The following is a 21608-nucleotide window of genomic DNA, read 5'->3' on the forward strand; positions in this document are numbered from 1 at the left end:
CCCAAAGGACTTTCTGAATGAACTATGTTTTAACTCATCAAATACAGTAAAGAAAATTGGGACAAAATACATCACACTTCAGTTATGGAATCCTGGTTACAATTACACATTGCTCACACTCAACAAGGCACATCTAAAGACAAAAGTTGCTGAGCATTCAGCAGGTAGGGGGTAAAACACAGGATTCTATTGACATCGTGGTTAAGTGAAAAAACACACAAATGCTGGAGAAATTCAGCAGATCAAACAGTGCCTTTATGTAGCAAAGGTAAAGATACATCAACGTTTCAGCTTGAGCCCTTCATCAAGGTGTGAGGGCACATGAGAGATGTCGGAACAAAAGAGGGAAGGAGGGGGGTGGTGAGGGGAAATGACCACAGGAAAGGGGAGGGGGTCTAGGCTAGGTGGAGAGAGAAAGAAGGTAGGATCCAGAATGACTAGTTAAAGGGGGAGGGGAGGGAAAAAGTAAGCAAATTAGTGGAATGCAGTGAACTCAATGTTCATGCCCTGGGGTTGAAGAGTGCCCAGATGTGTGAGCTTGAGAGGGTGACTCAGAATTGAAATGGTTGGCTACAGGAAGACCGCTTTTGTTGCGGATGGAGAGGAAGTGCTGGGCGAAGCGATCTCCTAATCTGCAACCAGTCTCTCCTATGTAGAGAAGGCTACAGAGGGTGCAACGGATGTAGTAAATGAGTTCTTTAGAGGTACACCTGAAAGGTCTGTTTGGGACCTCGGACCATGGTGAGGCAGGAGGTGTACAGGTATTACACCTCCTATGACCACAGTGGAAGGTGCTGGGGAGGCGATGGGTGGGGAGGGAAGAGTGCACAAGGGAGTTACAGAGGGAGTGGTCCCTACGGAAGACTGAGGGGAGGAGAAAGAAAAATGTGTCTGGTGTCCTGAAATATTAACTGTTTCTCTTTCCACAAATGTTGCCCGAATTCAGGAATTCTGTTTTAATTTCAGATTTACATCATCTTTAGTTTTTTTTTGCAGTGCATGGACACACAGGCTTCCAAGTCTTTAGGCACTTTTGTATTTTTACTTGGTGGCAAGTGTGTTGCTCTCACTTTAAGAGTGAAGTATGAGGCTTTTTAGAACAAATATAACCTGGCTCCTTCATGATTTTCCAGTCTTTTATGCAGCTTTCATAAACTGCTTAAAAAGGAGCAGTAAATTGTATATTGTGGTATTTATTATATAAAACACTATCATAATCAACTAAAACTTGCAAAACCCAAAGCAAAATCAAGTAGCTCTGCACAAAATTTTTTTGGTTAGATATGGTGTAAAGATTATAATTGGGCTTCTGTCAATATGCCACATGTGGCTGAAGAAAGCTTGTGTGATGCAAGCACCAGCCTGTTCACATGAACAGGTTTGCTCATGATTATTCAGGGGTGGAGATATTTACTTAAAGGTTGCAAATTGGGCATGTCAATATGCCACATGTGGCCAAAGAAGTCTTGTCTGATGCAACCCACGTCCTGTATTACACATGAGCCAGTTCGTTCATGTTGTTCATGGGTATAGCTTAGATCAACATAAAAGTAACCGTGGGGGTATAAAATCTACATCACCTTTTTTAAATTGATTTTTATTTATTTGGCAATCTTTTGAATTATATTTATTAAGTAAGGCAGCAGATTATTTCTCCAATTAATTTTTTTTGCCCTTTGATTGCTTGTGCTTTGGTTTCCTTCTGTTCAAGATGTTTTCAAACTATTTCAAACACTTCTGGTGCTCTAAAATTACAAATAAAACAACTTGGTGCATGATATGAAAGTTTTACAACTATACATTTTGTTATAATTTTAGTTAAAATATAATAAGCTTTAGAATTGAGAGTTTAATATTTGTGTTGTGGACTTCAAGTTGTCTTCTTTTGTATTTATATAACTTATTGTGACTGAGATCTCAAATCTTGGAGGCAATATATTAATTTTAACACGTTTCATAACCATATATCTGTTCATTGTTTTTACTCCCTACATATAACATACTTTTCTATATTTTTACAGCATACTTACTATTAAATCTCACCTTGCAGCAAATCTGCTCAACTAATGAGAAAAATAAAAAACTGCAAGATGCTGGAATCTTGAGCAAACGAGGAAATGCTAGAGCAAATCAAAGTATCAGGCTGCATCTATGGGTAGTCAATATTTCAGTTTGGCACCCTTTATCGAGACTATCGTAAAATGTTGGTGATATTAAATAGATGAAGCAGGAGATGGGAAGGACCCAAAATATGATAGGGTATTGGACAAAAGATGTGAGAGGTGGAGAGGTAGCAGAGAGAGACACCTTGGAATTACAGATATTGAAGAATAGCGGTTGTTAAGAAAAAATGAAAATAGCAGAATCAGATTGAGGTGGGTGATAATCTAATTTTTTTTTAATTGATGTTCAAGGCATTAGGTTTAAGGCTGTCCAGGAGGAATATGGCATGTTGTTCAAGTTTATGTTTATCCTTATCCTGACAATGGATGGGACAAGAGCTGACCTATCAGAGTGGGAATAGTGAAAGGAATTGAAACAGTTTGCTACAGAAAGTTCAACCCTTGGCCTACAGACAGATTGGAGGTTTTGAGCCCAAACATCACACAGAAACACATTTTCCTTCTTTCTTACTTTTTTTCTCACTCTCCCAATAGCCTCTGGCTCCTCCTGTCTCTCCACTTCTCCCACCTTTCGTCCAATACTACATCATCTTTGGCCCCTCCCCAGCTCAATTCTTCCTGTATAAATGAAAGATCCTTTTTTTTTAAACTTTAGTCTCAATATACTGTTCCTCCAGCAGTTCATTGGCTGTTTAACTGATTAATTGGCATTCACTTTGGATGCAGCTTTTATCTCCTGCTGACTTATCATTTCATGAAAGTTGAGAGTGTGCATAGAGGATATTATTACACAATGGGGAAACAAGCCCATGTGCAGCCTTTGATTAGGGACCTTGGTTGAGAAACAGATGCAATTCAAACCCTATTTTATAAAATTTATTGATTTACAGTCTGTTATATGGGAACATTACATTCATTCTATCAGAATGTTATTTCATGATTTCTTATGCCTGTTTTTACAATAGAAACTGCCAACATAAATTGGCCTAACTCTAGCAGAAGCACTGGATCACCAGTGAAGGCAGTGTATAGTTATGGTGGGATATATTTAAAATGTGGTGATAGACATTTGAAAGAGACTAAAATAAGGCAGGTCATTAAGATAGGAACTTAATTGTGTTCAGACATTCTGGTCTAATTATTTATCATCATCTCACTTAACTTCACAGAAATCAACTCTACTGTTAAATTCTTACATCTTAGGAAGTGTATGGATTTCTCTTTAATGAATGGAAGCTTAGCTTAATAATTATAGCAGATTTGTCTTGTGACAGATCATATTGTGTTTATATTGTATTTTGGGAGATAAATTGAGGTAGAATTTTTAAATGTAGGTCACATACAAACACTTCAAAACAGATCTCATTTAAAATACTGGAGCTCTGCTCAAGTCAGACAGGAAGGCTTTTGCAAAAATTTTGGGGAGTGCCCAGGAGACTTCACTAATGGGTTATTGTTTTGAAAAGCAACAGATGAAAGAGATCGGAGGAGCAGTTTGGAGCCACAGGCTGCCTGGAGTGCAGCTTGCTGTTCCAAGAGGGCCATGTTGTTTTGCAAGCAGAGAGAGAAAAACAGTCTTTTCTCTAAGAGAGAGAGAATTGAGTTCAGCAGCAGCAACTGGGACTGGAACAGGACAAGCTGGCAAGCTTATGGAAAAACCCCATTTGGAAGAAGGGTTGTGAGTGCTTAGTTCAGCTTGGTCAAAGCTCTTGTGGTCCATACAAGAGGAGAGGACTGGCTGTCTAATGTTTCACTTAAAATAAGGGAAACAAAAGGAACTCTGTGGTAACATGCAAGAAAGAGGTTATCATCTGTTTGTGTCTAGCGAACAACAAATCTCTCTCTGAAAACCAACGAGAACTTTCCTGAGTGGTAACCGTTTACCTTTCAAGCACCAAAGCCTGGTGAACTTCATAAATGTTAAATTCGTTGCACAGTATAAGAATTGCCTGCAATCAGTGAACTTGGAGAAGTGAGAAGTAAGATTCGAATCAAAGAACTTTTCTGAACTTAACGCACACATTACATACACGTGCGCTTAGAATTAGAAGGGGTTAAGTTAGTTAAGTTAATAGTAATAAGTTAAAATTTGATCCTGTTTTCATATTTAAAGATAATTAAAAGCATCTTTTGTTTAAGAAACCATTTCTCTTGGTGAATTTCTGTTGCTGCTATGTTTTGGGATCCTTTGGGTTCATAAAGAAAGTAAAGAACCAAGGTTGCTGAGTATTTCAACATTTGAATTGAACTAATCATTCAAGATGGATTTATAGTCGTAGTGATTCAAAAGTTCAGAGATTCAGAATATAATGCTTCATTTATTTTCTAGGATATGGATCATATTTGGAAAAGTTGTAGTATTTGTATATTTTATTTGTTTGCATAATGCAAATTTGTTGCACTTGTATTTATAACAGTGTTTCAATGGTTTTAGAAAATCCAATTCAATTTCATTGTTGAAGTCATGGAGATGACCTGTAATATCCTACTATTTAGTGGTAATTCTGCCTTGCCCGCAGGAAAAAGAATCTCAGGGTTGTATGCAACGTCATGTATGCACTCTGACAATAAATTTGAAATCTGCAGAGCTCCCTTTGAAAAATGAATTGAGACGCTGTTGCATGTTTCTAAAAGTAAAACAAAACTGATTACTATTGAATAAATTGTATCAATTTTCTTTTAAAAAAAGGACTGTTGTAAACAGTTCTTTCTTCAAAGATTTATTTCCATCAATCACATAACTTTTCTAGAAAAACGTAGGAATACCATAGTGTACTCCTTCTATTACTTGCTCATTGTAAAACCCATACCAGCAGAGGAATTGGCATCAGACCCAAGATGCCGTTAGTTAATTGTGTTCTGTTCCAACATTAAGGCAGCTTGGCAGTGAAGAATGTCATCCCGGCTGAGGAAGGGAGACAGAGGGATGAGGGAAAGGGAAGAGGTTAATGAAAATCGGAGAAGTCGATATTGATGCCATTTGGTTGATGGCAAATCAAGTTAAACCAGTTTAGTGGGACAGGAGCACACAAGAGATCTTCCTTATTTTACAAAATTGCTGAGAAACAAGCAAAAGTGTATTGCAAATAGAATTTAAGCGGTGAAGTCTGTGGTGCTGCTCTTGGAGAGATGCAACAAGGTAAAGGGATTTCAGTGAATAGGTAAACAATGAGTTGTAGAAAAACAGGGGAATGGATTGGTTGATAAATTGGTTAAGAAGACACACCCTTTAAGGGCTGTGGCATGGACTAAGATAATGTCATTTACAACTTTGGTTTAGACACATCATCATTGCTGTCTACAGAGTGGACAGCATTACAGGAAAGACATCAATGGGGTGTTGAGAGTGCAGAAGAAGTTTACAAAGCTGTTTGCCAGGACTGGAAAAAAAAATCTGATGTGTTGAAAGATTGGAGCTGCCTGGTTAGTTTCATTGGAAAATAGGAGACTAAGATTAAATTTAATGAGAATGTAAGATATTTTGAGCGGTCTAGATAAAGTAACCTGATGGAAATTCTTCTCTTGCTGAGAGTTTAAACATCGGTAGAATTATAAAGGAGTTGAGGAAGTAAATAATCATCCAGAAGGCTGGCTGAAAAAGTGATAGAAGAGGCTACGCTTACAGCTGCAGATGCTGTGGGAGCGCTGGATTTAACATTTATGAGGTTCACCAGGCTTTGGTGCTTGAAAGGTAAACGGTTACCACTCAAGAAAGTTCTCGTCAGTTTTCAGAGAGAGATTTGTTGTTCGCTAGACACAAACTGATTCCTTCTAATCAGCAACGTCAGTGTCTTGCCAAACAAAATTGCCTCATCAGGGTTTTCAGGATGATAACCTCTTTCTTGCAGGTCACCACAGAGTTCCTTTTTGTTTCTCTTATTTCAAGTGAAACATTAGGCAGCCAGTCCTCTTCTCTTGTACGTACTACAAGGGCTTTGACCAGGCTGAACTAAGAACTCACAACCCATCTTCAAAATGGGGTTTTTCCATAAGTTTGCCAGCTTGTCCTGTTCCAGTCCTCGCTGCTGCTGCTGAACTGTAGAATTCACTCTCTCTCTAAACCCTGTTTGCCTCTGTTTGCAAAACCTCCTAGAACAGCCCAACAGCACTCAGACAGACTGTAGCTCCAAACCTAATCCTCCAAGTTCTTTCATCTGTTGCTTTTCAAAACAACAATTCATTAGTGAAGTCTCTATTGGAACTTCCCAAAGCTTTTGCAAAGGCACTCGGACCCGGCCTGTCTGGCCTGAGCAGAGCTCCAGTATTTTAAATGAGATCTGTTTCAAAGTGTTTGTGTGTGACCTTCTTCTTCTTCTTCTCTTCTTTGGCTTGGCTTCGCGGACGAAGATTTATGGAGGGGTAAAAAAAAACCTGCCACAATTGATCTCCTTTAAAACATATCTATCTTCTTTGGCTTGGCTTCGCGGACGAAGATTTATGGAGGGGGTAAAAAGTCCACGTCAGCTGCAGGCTCGTTTGTGGCTGACAAGTCCGATGCGGGACAGGCAGACACGGTTGCAGCGGTTGCAGGGGAAAATTGGTTGGTTGGGGTTGTGTGTTGGGTTTTTCCTCCTTTGCCTTTTGTCAGTGAGGTGGGCTCTGCGGTCTTCTTCAAAGGAGGTTGCTGCCCGCCAAACTGTGAGGCGCCAAGATGCACGGTTTGAGGCGTTATCAGCCCACTGGCGGTGGTCAATGTGGCAGGCACCAAGAGATTTCTTTAGGCAGTCCTTGTACCTTTTCTTTGGTGCACCTCTACAATTAAAAAACAACATAATCTGTCACAATACCTTGCTTTATTTTCAATCTTATCTCCAACTGATTAGGATGTGGGTTCAAGCTCAACTCTTGAAAACTTCCAATGCAGTTCTAGGGGTGCATTTAAAGCAAGAGGCATCATCTTTTAGAAGAAATATTAAGCTAAGGTCTGGTCTTTATTTTCAAGTGCACATAAAAGTTTCCTTTGCACTCTTAACATTTATAAAATTATGATGACTTTTCTCCTGTTTATAGAATCAAGCAGTTTGCAAATTGTCCGTAAAGCTTATACACCAAAGGTATATTTCAAAAGAATGTGATTGTAAAATTCTCTGCTATAGTGTGAGATCAAGAAAAGCATCTGGCGAGTATTGCAGAAAGTTTTTACCTTTCCCTACTTTGCTCATGGCAACGGAGATATTGGTACATTTCACAAACCATGCACTACAGCTTATGAAATATTAATTTCATCAACTAATTCTATGGCAAACTATCTTTTGAAACATCTGTGAATAGATGGTGCATCAGTAGCAGTGCAAACAAAATATGATATTTTAGAAAACACCTTCCTCTCCTCTCTCACCTTTTTATTCAGGCTTCTCTGCCTGTTTTTGCTTTTACTTGACCAAGGGCCCAGGCCCAAAACTTGCATTACACTTTACTTCCTATGGATACTGTGTAACCTGCTGAGTGGACAGGTGGCACAGTTAAAGAGGGATGGCACAGTTAACGAGTGGTGGCATGGTTAGCAGAGGGATGGCACAGTTCATGGGGGCACGGCACGGTTAACAGAGGGATGGCACAGTTAATGGGACAGCATGGTTGGAAGAGGGATGGCAGTTCATGGGGCACAGTTCATGGAGGGATGGCCTGTTAACTGGGGCAGCACAGTTAGTAGAGGGACGGCATGATTAACAGAGGGGCAGCACGGTAAATGGGGGCAGAGCTCGCTGAGGCTAACAGAAGGGTGGCACGTTCAACGGGGGCAGCAAGGTTAGCAGAGGGCAGCACAGTGAGTGGAGGGTTCAGCCAATAGTGACTCCAGGTTCAAATCCGGAGCTGCCTGTCTGGAGTGTTTGTGGTGTCCTCCCACCCTTCGAAAGGTTGGAGGTTCTAATAGAGCGGCAGGGGCTCGTGGGTTGAAACGTGCATCGCACGTGGGCCACAAGAGCAGCGGAGCCGTGGCCCCGAGTCGGGGATTAACCGGGGGGATTCCGCTCCGGGGAGAGAACCGAGAGGAAGCTCGTGATTGTCCCAGCGCATTCCTCACCCTGTCAGGCCGGTTTCCCACCCACCCCACTTCATACTTACAGACAGAGACAAGCCCCCCCCCCACCCCTTCATGCTTACAGACACAAAACCCTCCCCCCACCCCCTTCATACTTACAGAGACAAGCCCCCCCCACCCCCTTCATACTTACAGACAGAGACAAGCCCCCCCCTTCATACTTAGACACAGAGACAAGCCCCCACCCCCTTCATGCTTACAGACACAGAGACAAGCCCCCCCCCCACCCCCTTCATACTTACAGACACAGAGACAAGCCACCAGTTTGGCGGCGTCTTCGGGCACGGCGCAGTTGGGGAAGGCGGGCTTGAGGATGTACGTGGCGAAGACCAAGGCCACGATGTACTGCGAGCTGGGCCGAATGATGAGCAGCTCGATCCAGAGTTTGAGGAAAGCCGTGGCCGAGCCGTACACCTCCAGGATGTACGCGTAGTCGCCGCCCGACTTCATGATGGTGGTGCCCAGCTCGGCGTAGCACAGCGCGCCGATGGTGGAGAAGACGCCGCAGACGGTCCAGATGATGAGCGAGAAGCCCACCGAGCCGGCCTCCTGCACCACGCCGGTGGGGGTGACGAAGATGCCCGAGCCGATGATGGTCCCCACGATGATGGCCACCCCGTTCCTCAGCGTGATGGTCCGCTTCAGGGTCATGTCGGTTGCTTGGCCCGGATCTGCGGCTGGGTCCCGGCTCGGGCTCGGGCTCGTCCCCGGCTCCCCATTCGCGCTGCCCGTCAACATCCTCTCCTTCACCTGCTCATCGTCCGGCGCCACCTCCTGCGCTGAACCCGAGCCCCGCTTCTTCAAACTCGACATGGGGGTCGCCGATTCCGTCTCCGATGCTCCGTGGGCTGGAGAGGCGTCGCCGATGCTCGGTGGTCGCTCCCTGCTCTCGCCCGTCTGCAACTGGCCACGACCTGCTTGTTCCCACCTTCAAAAGCCAGATCGGGCCAAGTTGAGCCCCCTTGGAGTCCTCCTCCCTCTCACCGTCATTCAGAGCCCGGAACTCGCGATGATGCAACACTTGGGCCGATCAATCAGCGCGTGGCTGCGGGGTCGCTCCATTCACAATCGCGGCTCCCACCACGTGCTCTCAAAGTTGCCACAAATGTTACCTTTTGGAGATGGCATTCACTTCTGCCAATGGGTCGTCGGGTTTGAGAATGCAGGCGGTATATTCAGCTGTAGAATACAGACCGGGGTTGGTGGAGGAGGAGGGGGGGAACATATGGGAAATAGCATGTCGTGAACAATAAACAGAAATGCACGTTATTATGTTCTGATGAAAGCCCATTGCATCATCCAACCAAAGAGCCTCCTTACTGCAAATCCACTGTCACGAAGAATTGGACAGCGAACCGTTTTTATTCAACATGTCAAAAGAACGCCTGACGTTTCTAATTTTCTCTCTCTACCTTTTTAAAATGTACTATTTCAAGACAAGGTGAAGAACTCCGAATTACAATTACAGCATCTGCACACTTCCTTGAGGAGCTGCAGAAATGCAAGCATGTTCCTCAATTGGGTTTCAGTTCTTCGTGGCGTCACGAGGCAAAAATGCCCTCTGCTCATCCCCATTCCATGGATACCATCAGACTTGACTTTGGCTTGGCTTCGCGGACGAAGATTTATGGAGGGGGTAAAAGTCCACGTCAGCTGCAGGCTCGTTTGTGGCTGACAAGTCCGATGCGGGACAGGCAGACACGGTTGCAGCGGCTGCAGGGGAAAATTGGTTGGTTAGAGATCCAACATGGATACCACCAGAGATACAACTAGAAAAATGCCCTCTGCTCATCCCCATTCCATGGATACCACCAGAGATCCAACATGGATACTGTGAGGGATACTGGAATGTTAGGAGTCCAGAGATACTGGAAGCAAGTGGCAATTAAGAATAAAGTATTATGGGTTAACTTAAGGTGAAGGGATACTGGAATGTGAGGAGTCAAGCAAGTGCTCATTAGAGAATAAAGTATTATGGGTTAAATCAGGGTGAAGGGATGCTGGAATGAGAGGAAGGGTTGTAAAACTAAGGATCTTCAAAGCAGGATAACAAGTAGATAGCTTTAGCAAGTCTTAGGGATTGATTAATGAGTGAAGAACAAAGACATGATACTTTTCTAGCTAACAAGTTTGCAGGAAGACACATAAACTGATAAGAAGTTAGAATCCACGTGGGCAGAATTACCTAATGCTAAACCAATCCAGGAGGCAGAAGAATGTTGGGGGGGAAGGTATCTCTGTACTGAAATGAAATGTATAAAAGTTGGGTCAGCCCCAGTATCTGTGTGTATTCCCAGGGTAAGGGGAAGCACCCAACTTTACATTGTTGTAATAGTATAATAAAAGTTCTTTGTTCTCAATTTTTGTCTCGAGCAAATTCTGTGAAGGTACTTCTGTTTCTCACAGATACCACCAGAGATGCAACTAGAAAAATGCCCTCTGCTCATCCCCATTCCATGGATACCACCAGAGATACAACTAGAAAAATGCCCTCTGCTCATCCCCATTCCATGGATACCACCAGTGATACAACTAGAAAAATGCCCTCTGCTCATCCCTATTCCATGGATACCACCAGAGATACAACTAGAAAAATGCCCTCTGCTCATCCCCATTCCTTGGATACCACCAGAGATCCAACATGGTTACCACCAGAGATACAACTAGAAAAATGCCCTCTGCTCATCCCCATTCCATGGATACCACCAGAGATACAACTAGAAAATGCCCTCTGCTCATCCCCATTCTATGGATACCACCAGAGATACAACATGGATACCACCAGAGATCTAACTAGGAAGTTAGTCTTGACCCCTGCTAGATGAATCCTAACCAAGTCTCTGAAATAGGAATGAGCAGAGGGCATTTTTGCCTCGTGATGCCATGCGAAGAACTGAAACCCAAGTTTGCAGATGCTGTATTTGTTGCTTCATACACAAAAGAGCTGGAGGAACTCAGCAGGCCATGCAGAGTTCTTCATGGTAAAGATGTATAATCAACATTTGGGACCTGAGGCCTTAGTCAAGATATGAGCAAAAATCAGGCAGGCACCTGAATAAAACGGTGGTTGTCTAATGCACGAAGGTGTATCTATGCATCTGGATCGAAGGATGTCCCCAGAAAGTGAAGGATTATTGTGTATTATTAATGTATGGTAATTTCCTCTAATCTTCGTCAATATGTAGCTGAGAAAAATGGTGAGAGAGCTAGATGAGGAAGAAGGAAACTTACAGAAGGCCTTAGAAAGCAAAATACAAGAAGGGCTCATGAGAATTATCCAGTAGCCAGGAAAGAATTTAAGAAAGAACTTAAAGGAAACAGAAGAAGGTCTTGGCAAGTAGGATAAAGGAAAACCCTAAGGCATTTAAGGGAAGAACAAAAGGCTGATGAGCAAGGCTGCTCAAGAATAAAGGAGGAAACATGCCTGGAGGCAGAGGAGGTCCCAGATAAATATTTTGCTTCAGTGTTCACTAGAAGGATCTTGGCTAATGTGAGGTGAGTACAGCTTATGTTCTGGATTTCATTAATTATATTGATTTAAGAAAGAGGAAGTGCTGGATCTTTTTATAATTTTTTTATTTAATACTTCACCATGAACCATGTTAATAACAATAAATACAAATATTCATCATTAAACATTCATCATTAAACTTCCTCCCACCCTCTATAACTTAAAGCAAGAAATAAAAGAAAGAAAAATAAATAAACAGTAGAAGAACACAAAAGGAAGAAAAAAAAATTGTGTCGTCCAAAATTTCATATCTAAATATTTTCGTACTTGCATCTTATCACTTTCAGAGATGAGGTCTGAAATTTGCAGTTACTAATATACTCTATGTATGATTCCCAAATTTGTTCAAATAAAGTATATTTGTCTTTTAGATTGTAGGTAATTTTTTTCTAATAGACCATTGTTGTATTTTTAAGGTTGCTTCCGTTTTCCAAGTTATCATGATGCATTTTTTTGCTGCTGCGAGTGTGATCATAATAAATCTTTTTTGAGTCCTGTCTAATTTTAGGCCTCATTCTTTGTCTTTTATGCTGTTTAACAGGAAGATTTTGGGATCTTTTGATATCCTATTTTTTGTAATTCTATTTAATATTAGGTTTAAATCCTCCCAAAAAGTTTGCACTTTTGTACATGTCAAAATTACATGTAATGTCCTAATTTCTTGTTTACAATGGAAGAATTTGTCCGACATTGTTGGATTCCATTCTTTTAACTTTTGAGGTGTTACATACCTTAAACCCATTAAACAATGTCATCACACAATGAAAATGAACAAGAAATTTGTGTCTTCTACTTTTACATACTGGGTCAGTTCATTTCATCTTCTTCTCCTTCGGTCATTTTAGGCAGTGGAGGTCCGCCGTAGGACTTCTCTGTTGTGTCCCATGTACGGTTCCCAAATTTGTTCAAATACTGTGATGTTATTTCTTCAATTATATGTTATTTTTTCCAATGGAATACATTTATTCTTTTCTATGTACCATTGCTGTACTCTCAGGCTTTCTTCTGATTTCCAGGTTGACATAATACATTTGTTTTGCTACAGCTAAGGCTATCATAATAAATCTTTTTTGTGCTCCATCCAAATCGAGTCCAAGTTCTTTACTTCTTATATTACTTAGAAGAAAGCTCTCTGGATTTTTTGGTATGTTGCTTTTTGTGATTTTATTTAATACCTGGTTTAGATCTTCCCAAAATTTTTCCACTTTCTCACATGCCCAAATTGCATGTACTGTTGTTCCTGTTTCCTTCTTACAACAAAAACATCTGCTTGATAATGTTGGGTGAAATACATTAATCTTGATGCAGTTTACTCTCCCTATTAGTTAATGGTAAATCTTTCCATTTCTCTAAATCTTCCTGCATTTTTTTTAAATTAATGGTTGGTAGTTTAATTTATACAAATGATTTAAATTATTATCTATTCTTGATACCAAGGTAACATATGGCCTGTGATAGCCATTTAAAAGGGGATTCCTTTTTACATTTTGTATAATTGACTTTGTTCATTGGCATCACTTCACTTTTATCAATATTAACTTGCTACCTTGATATCGTCCCATATTCTTCCAATTTTGTATATAACCTTTTTATTGATTTATCTGGGACTGTTAAATATACCATAATATCTTCCACAAATAAGCTCATTTTAAATTCTTCCTCTTTGACTTTTATTCCCTTTATTGCAGGTTACGGAAGTGCTGGATCTTGATATGTCTCTAGGTCGGATGAGATAGAACCCAGGTTACTATAGGAAGTGAGGGTAAAGATTCCTGGAGCTTTGGCAATGATCTTTGTGTCCTCCATGCCACAGGGGCGGTACCGGCGGATTGGAGAATAGCAAATGCGGTCACCTTGTTTAAAAAAGGTAATAAGGAGAATCCTGGGAATTATAGACCGGTGAGTCTTATGACAGTGGTGGGCAAACTATTGGAGAGGATTCTAAGGGTCAGGATTTTCAAGCATTTAGAGAAGTGTTGTCTTCTCAGGGATAGTCAGCATGGCTTTGTAAGTGGAAAAGGTTGTGCCTCATAAACCTAATTGAAGTTTTTGAGTAAGTACGAAAGAAATTGATGAAGGTAGGGCAGTAGATGTGTATATGGATTTTAGTAAGGCATTTGACAAGGTTCCCTTTAGTGGACTCATTCATAAAGTCATGGGATCCATGGAACCTTTGCTACGTGGATTCAGAATTGGCTTTCCTGCAGGAAGCATAGGGTAGTAGTAGATGGAATGTATTCTGCCAGGAAGTTAATGACTAGTGGAATTCCACAATGCCCTGCACTTTCTGATTTTTATAAATGACCTGGATGAAGTAGTAGTGGGATGGGTTGGTAAATTTGCAGATGACATGAAGGTTGGAGGTGTTGTGGATAGTATAGAAGGTTGTCATTGGTTACAATGGAACATAGACAGGATGCAGAGTTGGATGAAGAAGTAGCAGATGGAGTTCAATCTGTATAAGTGTTAAGTGATGCATTTTGAAAGGTCAAACTTGAAGACAGAGTTCATGATTAATGGCAGGATTCTTAACAGTGTGGTAGAACAGAAGGACCAAATCCATAGATCTCTTGAGGGTGACAGGGTAGTTGAGAAGGCTTATGGTATGCTGGACTTCATTAGTAGGGGGATTGAGAGAAGTAATGTTGCATCTCTATAAAACTCTGGTAAGACCACACTTTGAACATTGTGTTCAGTTTTGATCGGCTCAATTCAGGAAGAATGTGAAAACCATGGAGTGAGTACAGAGGAGATTTTCTAGGATGTTACCTGGATTGGAAAACATGTCTGATGAAGCAAGGTTACCAGAGTTAGGGCTTTTCTCTTTGTAGTGAAGAATGATGAGAGGTGTCTTAAAAGAGGTCTACAGGAATATGAGAGGCATAAATAGGGTGGAGAGCCAGCATCTTTTTCCAAGGGTGAGATTAGTAAACACCAGACAACATCTTACACAGAGAGTATTGGGAGCCTGGAATGCATTGCCAAGGGTGATGGTACAATAGGGATATTTAAAATACTCTTAGAGCAGCACATGGGTGAAAGTAAAACAAGGAAGTCTGCAGATGCTGTGATTGTAGCAAAAACACACAGAAATATTGGAGGAATTCAGCCAGTCTTGCAGTTTCCAGAGGATCAAAAGATGTGTTACGGATGTTTCAGGCCTGAGGAATAAGCAAGGAAAAGAAAGGTGTAAGAATAAAGACTGAATACTGGCTGGGGGAGGAGTCCAGACCAACAAAAGGTGTTAATTGGATATGATAAGAGGAGAGGTGTGAATTGATTTTGGCTCAGTGAAACGAGACACAGGAAAAAGGGAAAAGTGAGAGAGAGAAAGAGACTGACCTGGGGTGAAGTTAATGGAGGAAGAAGGGGCGGCTTTAACCTGAAACCAGAGAAGCCCAATGATACTGCCTCCAGTTGGAGAGTGTCCAGACGGAATATTGGATGTTCATTTTGTGGGTGGTCTCTCTAGCAGTGCATGAGACATGGACAGACTGAATCTACATCATGAACTCTCATTCTGAGCCTGATGACCCATAGCATTGAGCTTTGGACGCAGGTCTCCCCTTTGCCCCCAGCAATCTATGGGACTGAGCCCTTGACGCAAGCTCCCACCCTGTCCCTGGGGGGCCCACTGGGCCCTCCTGCTCCACCCTTTGACCGCCAACCTTCCCTCCCTTGAACTCAATTCTTGCCTGGTCTTCATCGTCACCTCCAACCTTTCCCCTCTCAGACTCAGAATGCTCTTTCCTCAGTAGAGGTCTCACCTTCATCCCCCTTCACTCACACTTCAGCGAGTTCCTCGCATGCCATGATACTGAACTCTTCTTCCATCATTTCCATACCTTCTACCACAAACATGATTCTCCACCCCACACTAAAAACCCTTTCTCCCGCATTAAACCTTTTTCCTCCTCCTGGACATCTTCTGTCTGCTTTGGACCTTTATATTTCCAACTGCCGCTGAATCATCAACCATATTGACTTTACTACTGCCTCAGTCATTCCAATCTCATTCCCTCGGAATGCCTGTCCCTCCACTCTCTCTGCACTAATCCTCACCTCACCATCAAACCCATAGACAAGGCTGGTGCTGTTGTGATCTGGTGCACTGACCTCCATCTGGCTGAAGCCAGACGACAACTCTCAGACACCTCCTCTTACTTACCCCTCCAACAGGACTCAACCAAAACTCATCAAAGTACTATCAGGCACCATCTCTGAACTCATCAATTCCGGTTATCTCCCTGGCACAGCCTCCACCCTTATTGTATCCCAAACCTGCACCACCCATTTCTACCCCCTACCTAAGATGCACTAACCCATTTGTCCTAGCAGACTCACTGAATTAGTCTTCGCTTCTTATAATTCTGTTTTGTCCCCCATGGTGCAGTCCCTCCCACCTACATCTGGAACACTTCACACACCCTCCATCACTTCAACAACTTCCAGATCCCTGAACTCGATCGCTTCATATTTACCATGGACATCCAATCCCTATACACCTCCATACCCCATACTGAAGGCCTCAAAGCCCTTCATTTCTTTCTGGACAATAGACCCAACCAGTTCCCCCTCTACCACCACCCTCCTCTGGCTGACAGAACTTGTTCTCACCCTCAATAACTTCCTTTGACATCCCACTTTCTCCAGGTCAAAGGGTTTCCTTGGGAGCCCACATGGGCCTCAGTAATGCCTGTGTTTTTGTTGGCCACGTGGAGCAATCCATGCTACAAGCCTACACAGGCAAGGCCCCTCAACTCTTCCTCTGCTAGATCAATGACTCATGCAGCCACGATGAGCATAATGACTTCATCCGCTTTGCTGCCAACTTCCACCCCGACCTCAAACTCACTTGGTCCATCTCTAGCAGCACTCTCACATTCCTTGATTTGTCTTCATCTCAGGAGACACTTGACAGACATCTTCCAGAAGCCCACCGATTCCCACAGCTACCTCGACTACACCATTTTCAACCCTGCCCACCCTGTCCATTCAAATCTCTTAATTCCTCCAACTCAGTTGCAACTGCTTCTAGGACGAAGTCTTTCATGCCAGATCATGCAGTACATGAGGCTTGGACAGACATATCAGTGTGGAATTAAAGTGGTTGGCCTTTGGGATGACCATGCTGTGGCAACAGACAGAGTGAAGATGTTCAGTGAAACAATTTCCCACTCTATATCCAGTCTCCCTGATGTGGAGGAGGCCATATAGAGAGCATTGGATGCAGTAAATGACCCCTGCAGATTCACAAGTGAGGTGTTGCTTCATTTGGAAGGTCTGTTCTGGGCCTTGAGTAATGGTTAGGGAGAAGGTGAGAGTTCACATCCTGTGGTCACAGGGTCAGGTGCCAAGGGGGCAAATGATGGAAAGGGAGGAACAGACAAGAGAGTCGTGGAAGGTATGATCTCTACGGAATATGTAGAGGGGAAGGGAAGTTGTATCTGGTGTGGGAAACAGAGGCTGATGGGATGGTAAGTGAGGATGAGGGGAATTCATCTGGGGTGGAAGGACTAGCTCAGATGTGGGAAATAGAGAAGATGCGGGTGAAGGCTGAGTCAGTGGTAGTAGAGAGGAAGCTACATTTTCCGAAGAAGGAGGAGATCTCATATTTGGAATGGAAAGATTCATCCTGGGAGCAGATGCAGAGAAGACAGAGGAATTGAGGGAAAGGAATAAACTTACCTGGGACACATTGATATGAGGTGTGTCTAAATAACTATGATGGTTAGTGGGTTTATAAAAGATGTCTCTAGATAGTTTGTCTTTCGAATTGTCGACGGAGAGATTTAGAAAAGGCTAGAGAGTTGCCAGCCCAAGTGAATTTGAGTTCAGAGTGGAAGTTGGCAACTAAGTGGATAAAGTCGACAAGCTCACCACAAGTGCAAGCAGCACCAATGTCTTTGTCAATGTAATGGATGAAGAGCCTTGTCTGTGTAGGATTGCCATATGGATTGCTCACATATGTATTGAAATGACAGACATAGCTAAGACCCATGTGAATACCCATAGCTATACCTTTGTCTTGGAGAAATTGGGATGAGCACATTTCTGTAAGATGGAGTAGGTTCATGGTGAAAGGGGACTGGTTAAGTGTTATAAAGGAAGAATCAGAGAGCTTTAAGGCCTTCTTTATGGGTGCTGGAAGTGTATAGGGACTGGAGGTCCATGGTGAAAATGTGACAGTCCAGCCCAGGGAACTGAAAGGTGTTAAGTTGATGGAGAGTGTGAGGTCTCCCAGACATAGGTGGGAAGGGAATGGATCAATGGGGACAAAATGGAGATGAGGTATGATGATACTAGTTCAGTGGGACAAGATCACGCAGAGACCATAGGTCTTCCAGGGCATTTTTTTTGTGAATCTTGGGTAGGAGGTAGAACCAAGCAGTGCGGGATTTGTAATTAATGGGGTTAGATCCTGTGGAAGGGAGATGAGGTCAATAATAGTGCGGGAGATGTTTCTTGGTGGGGTTCTGTGAAAGGTGTAAGAAGTATCTGAGAATTGGTATCCTGCCTTGGCAAAGTAGATCTTAGTGTACAGACTACAACAGCAACACCCTTGTCTGGATGTTTGATAGTGAAGTTGGAATTGGTGCGGAGAGAGCGGCAGGCAGTGTGTTCCAAGGGCGTAAGATTGGAATCAGTGAATAGAGTGGTGATGTTGAAATGGTCGATGTCTCGACGACAGTTGGAAATGAAAAGATGGAGGGCAGGCAGAAAGCCAGAACGAGGTGTCCAAGATGAGGAAGAAGGCCTAAGGCGGGAGAAGACATCCTCAGTGGTGAGTGGAAATTCCTTGTTAAAGTAGGCTCCTTCTGTAGCTAACCATTTTAATAAACTTAACGATTCCTCCAATTACATTTGCCTATATTCATCTGCAGCTTTTGTCTTTCTCAATTAGCAAAATAATGTCACCTGCTCTATTCTAACTGATTTATCTATGTATCTCTATTTTATTTGCTGTACTTATGTTTGAATTAACTTGCTGGAGAGCATGAAGAACAAATATTTTCATTGTACCTTAGTACATGTGACAATATACTTTGGATTTGCAGACATAAAACAGAATTATCAATATCGGTGTTGTACGTTGGTTTGATGTGGTTGAAAATGCAGAAGAACGTGCAGGATGTAGCTACTTCCAAAGAGGTGCCGTGAAGCCTGGAGCACGGGCTTGTGTTAGAATCAAATCTTCTAGACTTTGCAGACTCTCAATGCTGCTAAATAGGGTGATAGTGTTTTTAAGAAGGTGTATGGGGTTTTGACTTTCATTAACTGTGGGATTGAGTTCAAGAGCTGTGAGATGTTACAGTTATGCAAGACCTTAGTTGGACTCTACTTGGCATATTAAGTTTCGATCACCTCATTACAGGAAAGATGTGGATGCAAAAGAGAAAGTGCAAAGGATTGAAGAGCATGCCTTATGTGGTTAGATTGAGTGAACTTGGTCTTTTCTCCTTGGAGTGATGTTCAAATTCATGTTCAAGTTTATTGTCATCTGATTGTGCAGATACAACCTGATGAAACAGTGCATCTCCAGACTATAGAGCACACACAAAGACACACAGTATACCATACACACAAATGACATTCAGTAAAATCCCCATTATCTGGAATTCAAGCAAGTGGCAGCCAAACAACCAGCAAAAAAAAAATAAAATAATGGAAAATGAATAGGTAAAAAAATACAAAAGTTTAAAATTGGTGCCCCGAGCGGTTAGTTTGCCAATCGCGCAAGATGCAATCTCGCAACCAGCACATTTATTTATCCGGCATCTACCAATCCCCATAGGTGCCGGATACTGTGGGGTTTACTGTATATACATTAGCAATCCAAAGTAAATATTTATAAAAACAAAATGGGATTTTGGAATTGTTCAACAGTCTCACCTCCTGCTGGAAGAAACTGTTTCCCAGTCTGGTAGTCCTGGTTTTAAAACCTCTTCCTCTGTCTCAAAGGTACTGTGGGCTGGATGTTAAGGGTCTTTGAGGATCCTCTGAACCTCTCTAAGCATCGCTCCCTGTAGATGTTGTCAATAGAAGGAAGGGAGATCCGGTGATCTTCTCAGCATTTTAATCATCCTCCTTATTGATCTTCAATCTGATGCTTTGCAGCTACTATGATGCAGGCAGCCAGCACACATTGTGCTCCTGTAGAATGTTGTTAGCCTGCTGGTCAATGGCCTTACCTGCCTCAACCTCTAGGAAGGTGATACTACTGCACCTTCCTGACTATTGTGTGTCCTTTAAACTGACACCAAGGAGCTTTGTGCTCCCCACTTTCTCTATGATGGAGACATTGCTATTGGGGAGTGGTCCTCTGACTTCCTGAAGTCCTAATCATCTCCTTTGTCTTGTTTTGATGCTCAGGTTTGATGCTTTTGCATCACTGTACAAGCCTATCCATCTCCTCATCATTGTTCCCAATGAGGCCTAACTAACATTGTGTCATCCATGAACTTGATAATTCTGATGGAGCTGATCCTGGCAGTACAGTCGTGGGATAACATGCAGCCCTGAGTTGCATGCTCAGCCTCCAAGGTCCCTCTAACATATGATTGTGTTGAACGCCAAGCTGAAGTCAATGTACAACAGCCTGGCAAATGAGACATCATTCCCTAGGTGGGTCAGGACAGAATGGCGTGTCAGAGCTAATGCATTGTCTCCAGATCAGTTTGGTCGATACAAAAACTGGAATGGGTCCATTGTGAGCTTCGATGCGCTCCAATACCAGTTGCTCAAAGCACTTCATGATCATGGAGGTCAGTGCTACGAGATGGTAGTTATTTAGTCCAGCTACTGTTGTTTGGGATTATGGTGGCTACCTTGAAACCTACGGGGACAATGGACTGCTGGAATGAGATATTGGAAATGTCCATTGAGACCTCATTCAGCAGGTCCACACCCGACCTGCTATGTTATCTGTCCAGCAGCTTTGTGTGGGTTCACTCTGGATAGGATCCTCTTCACCACAGTTGCTGCTACGCAGGCTGTCTGTTCCTCAGGGGGATGGGGCTTTCTTTGGTGATGTGATGTTTTATGCATTGAACTGTGGGTGGAACATGTTCAGCTTGTTAGGAAGGGAGGCATCATTATCACTGCAAGGTGTGTTGTGGTCTGTTATGTTTTTAATACTTTGCCATATGCTCATTGCATTGCCAGTGTTGCAGATGTCTGAATCTTCTGTGCCTAACCCCACTTTGCTTTCCTGATTGCCCGGAAGAGTTCGACCTTGCTGTTGTTAGTGCCATTTTACTGCCTGACCTGAAAGTATCTTCCCAACAGAGGATGGGAGGCAATGAGCATGTAGATAGCCAGAAACCTTTCCTCGGGGCTGAAACACCTAACAGCAGGGGCCATAATTTTAAGGTGCTTGGGAGTAAATACAGGGGGTTGCAAGAGGTAACTTCTTCACAGAGTGGTGACTGACTGCATGGAATGTACTGCATGGAGGAGGCAGGTACAATAGAAATGGAGGGCTCTATCAGTCGGGAAATTCTAGGCAGTTGGTAGAATAGGTTATTAAGTCAGCACAACTCTGTGGGCCAAAGGGCCTGTATAATGTTGTTCTATGTTCTTTCACAATTGTGGATTGTTTCTGAATTAGAAGTGAATGTTCAATACCGCCATCTGGTGGGTCTGTGCTGTAAATGCAGAGACAAGTTGAAAACAGTTAAATAAATGTTCACAAATTTTGAATTTGTTCAGCTGAAAGAGTTCTAAACCATCATTGATTTCTTCTTAACCACCTGCTGCTTTTGTGAACATTTATTTAACTGTTTTCAACTTGTCTTCCTCTATCCTCTATCTTCCACAAATCTTTTGCTTCCTTGTATGCCCTCTTTGCTTTTAGCAAAAATCAGTGTCTGTAAATGTAACTAATTCTGGAACAGACTGTGACAAGCCTTCCCTCAGTTCTTCTAATGTA

At 42.6% G+C, this 21608-nt stretch overlaps 1 protein-coding gene across 1 annotated transcript in view; it reads right to left on the reverse strand.

Annotated features, from left to right (window-relative positions):
• slc7a5 (solute carrier family 7 member 5) overlaps nucleotides 1-9346 on the reverse strand; it is a 46501-nt gene extending 37155 nt beyond the window's left edge. Inside the window, exon 1 of the mRNA XM_069901840.1 lies at nucleotides 8409-9346. Coding sequence (XP_069757941.1) covers nucleotides 8409-8979 — 571 coding nt within the window. The 5' untranslated portion in view covers nucleotides 8980-9346. The remainder of the gene's footprint in view (nucleotides 1-8408) is intronic.
• Nucleotides 9347-21608: the final 12262 nt, after the last annotated feature.

The sequence above is a fragment of the Narcine bancroftii genome, chromosome 10 (genome assembly GCF_036971445.1).
Source record: "Narcine bancroftii isolate sNarBan1 chromosome 10, sNarBan1.hap1, whole genome shotgun sequence".
Lineage (NCBI taxonomy): Eukaryota > Metazoa > Chordata > Chondrichthyes > Torpediniformes > Narcinidae > Narcine > Narcine bancroftii.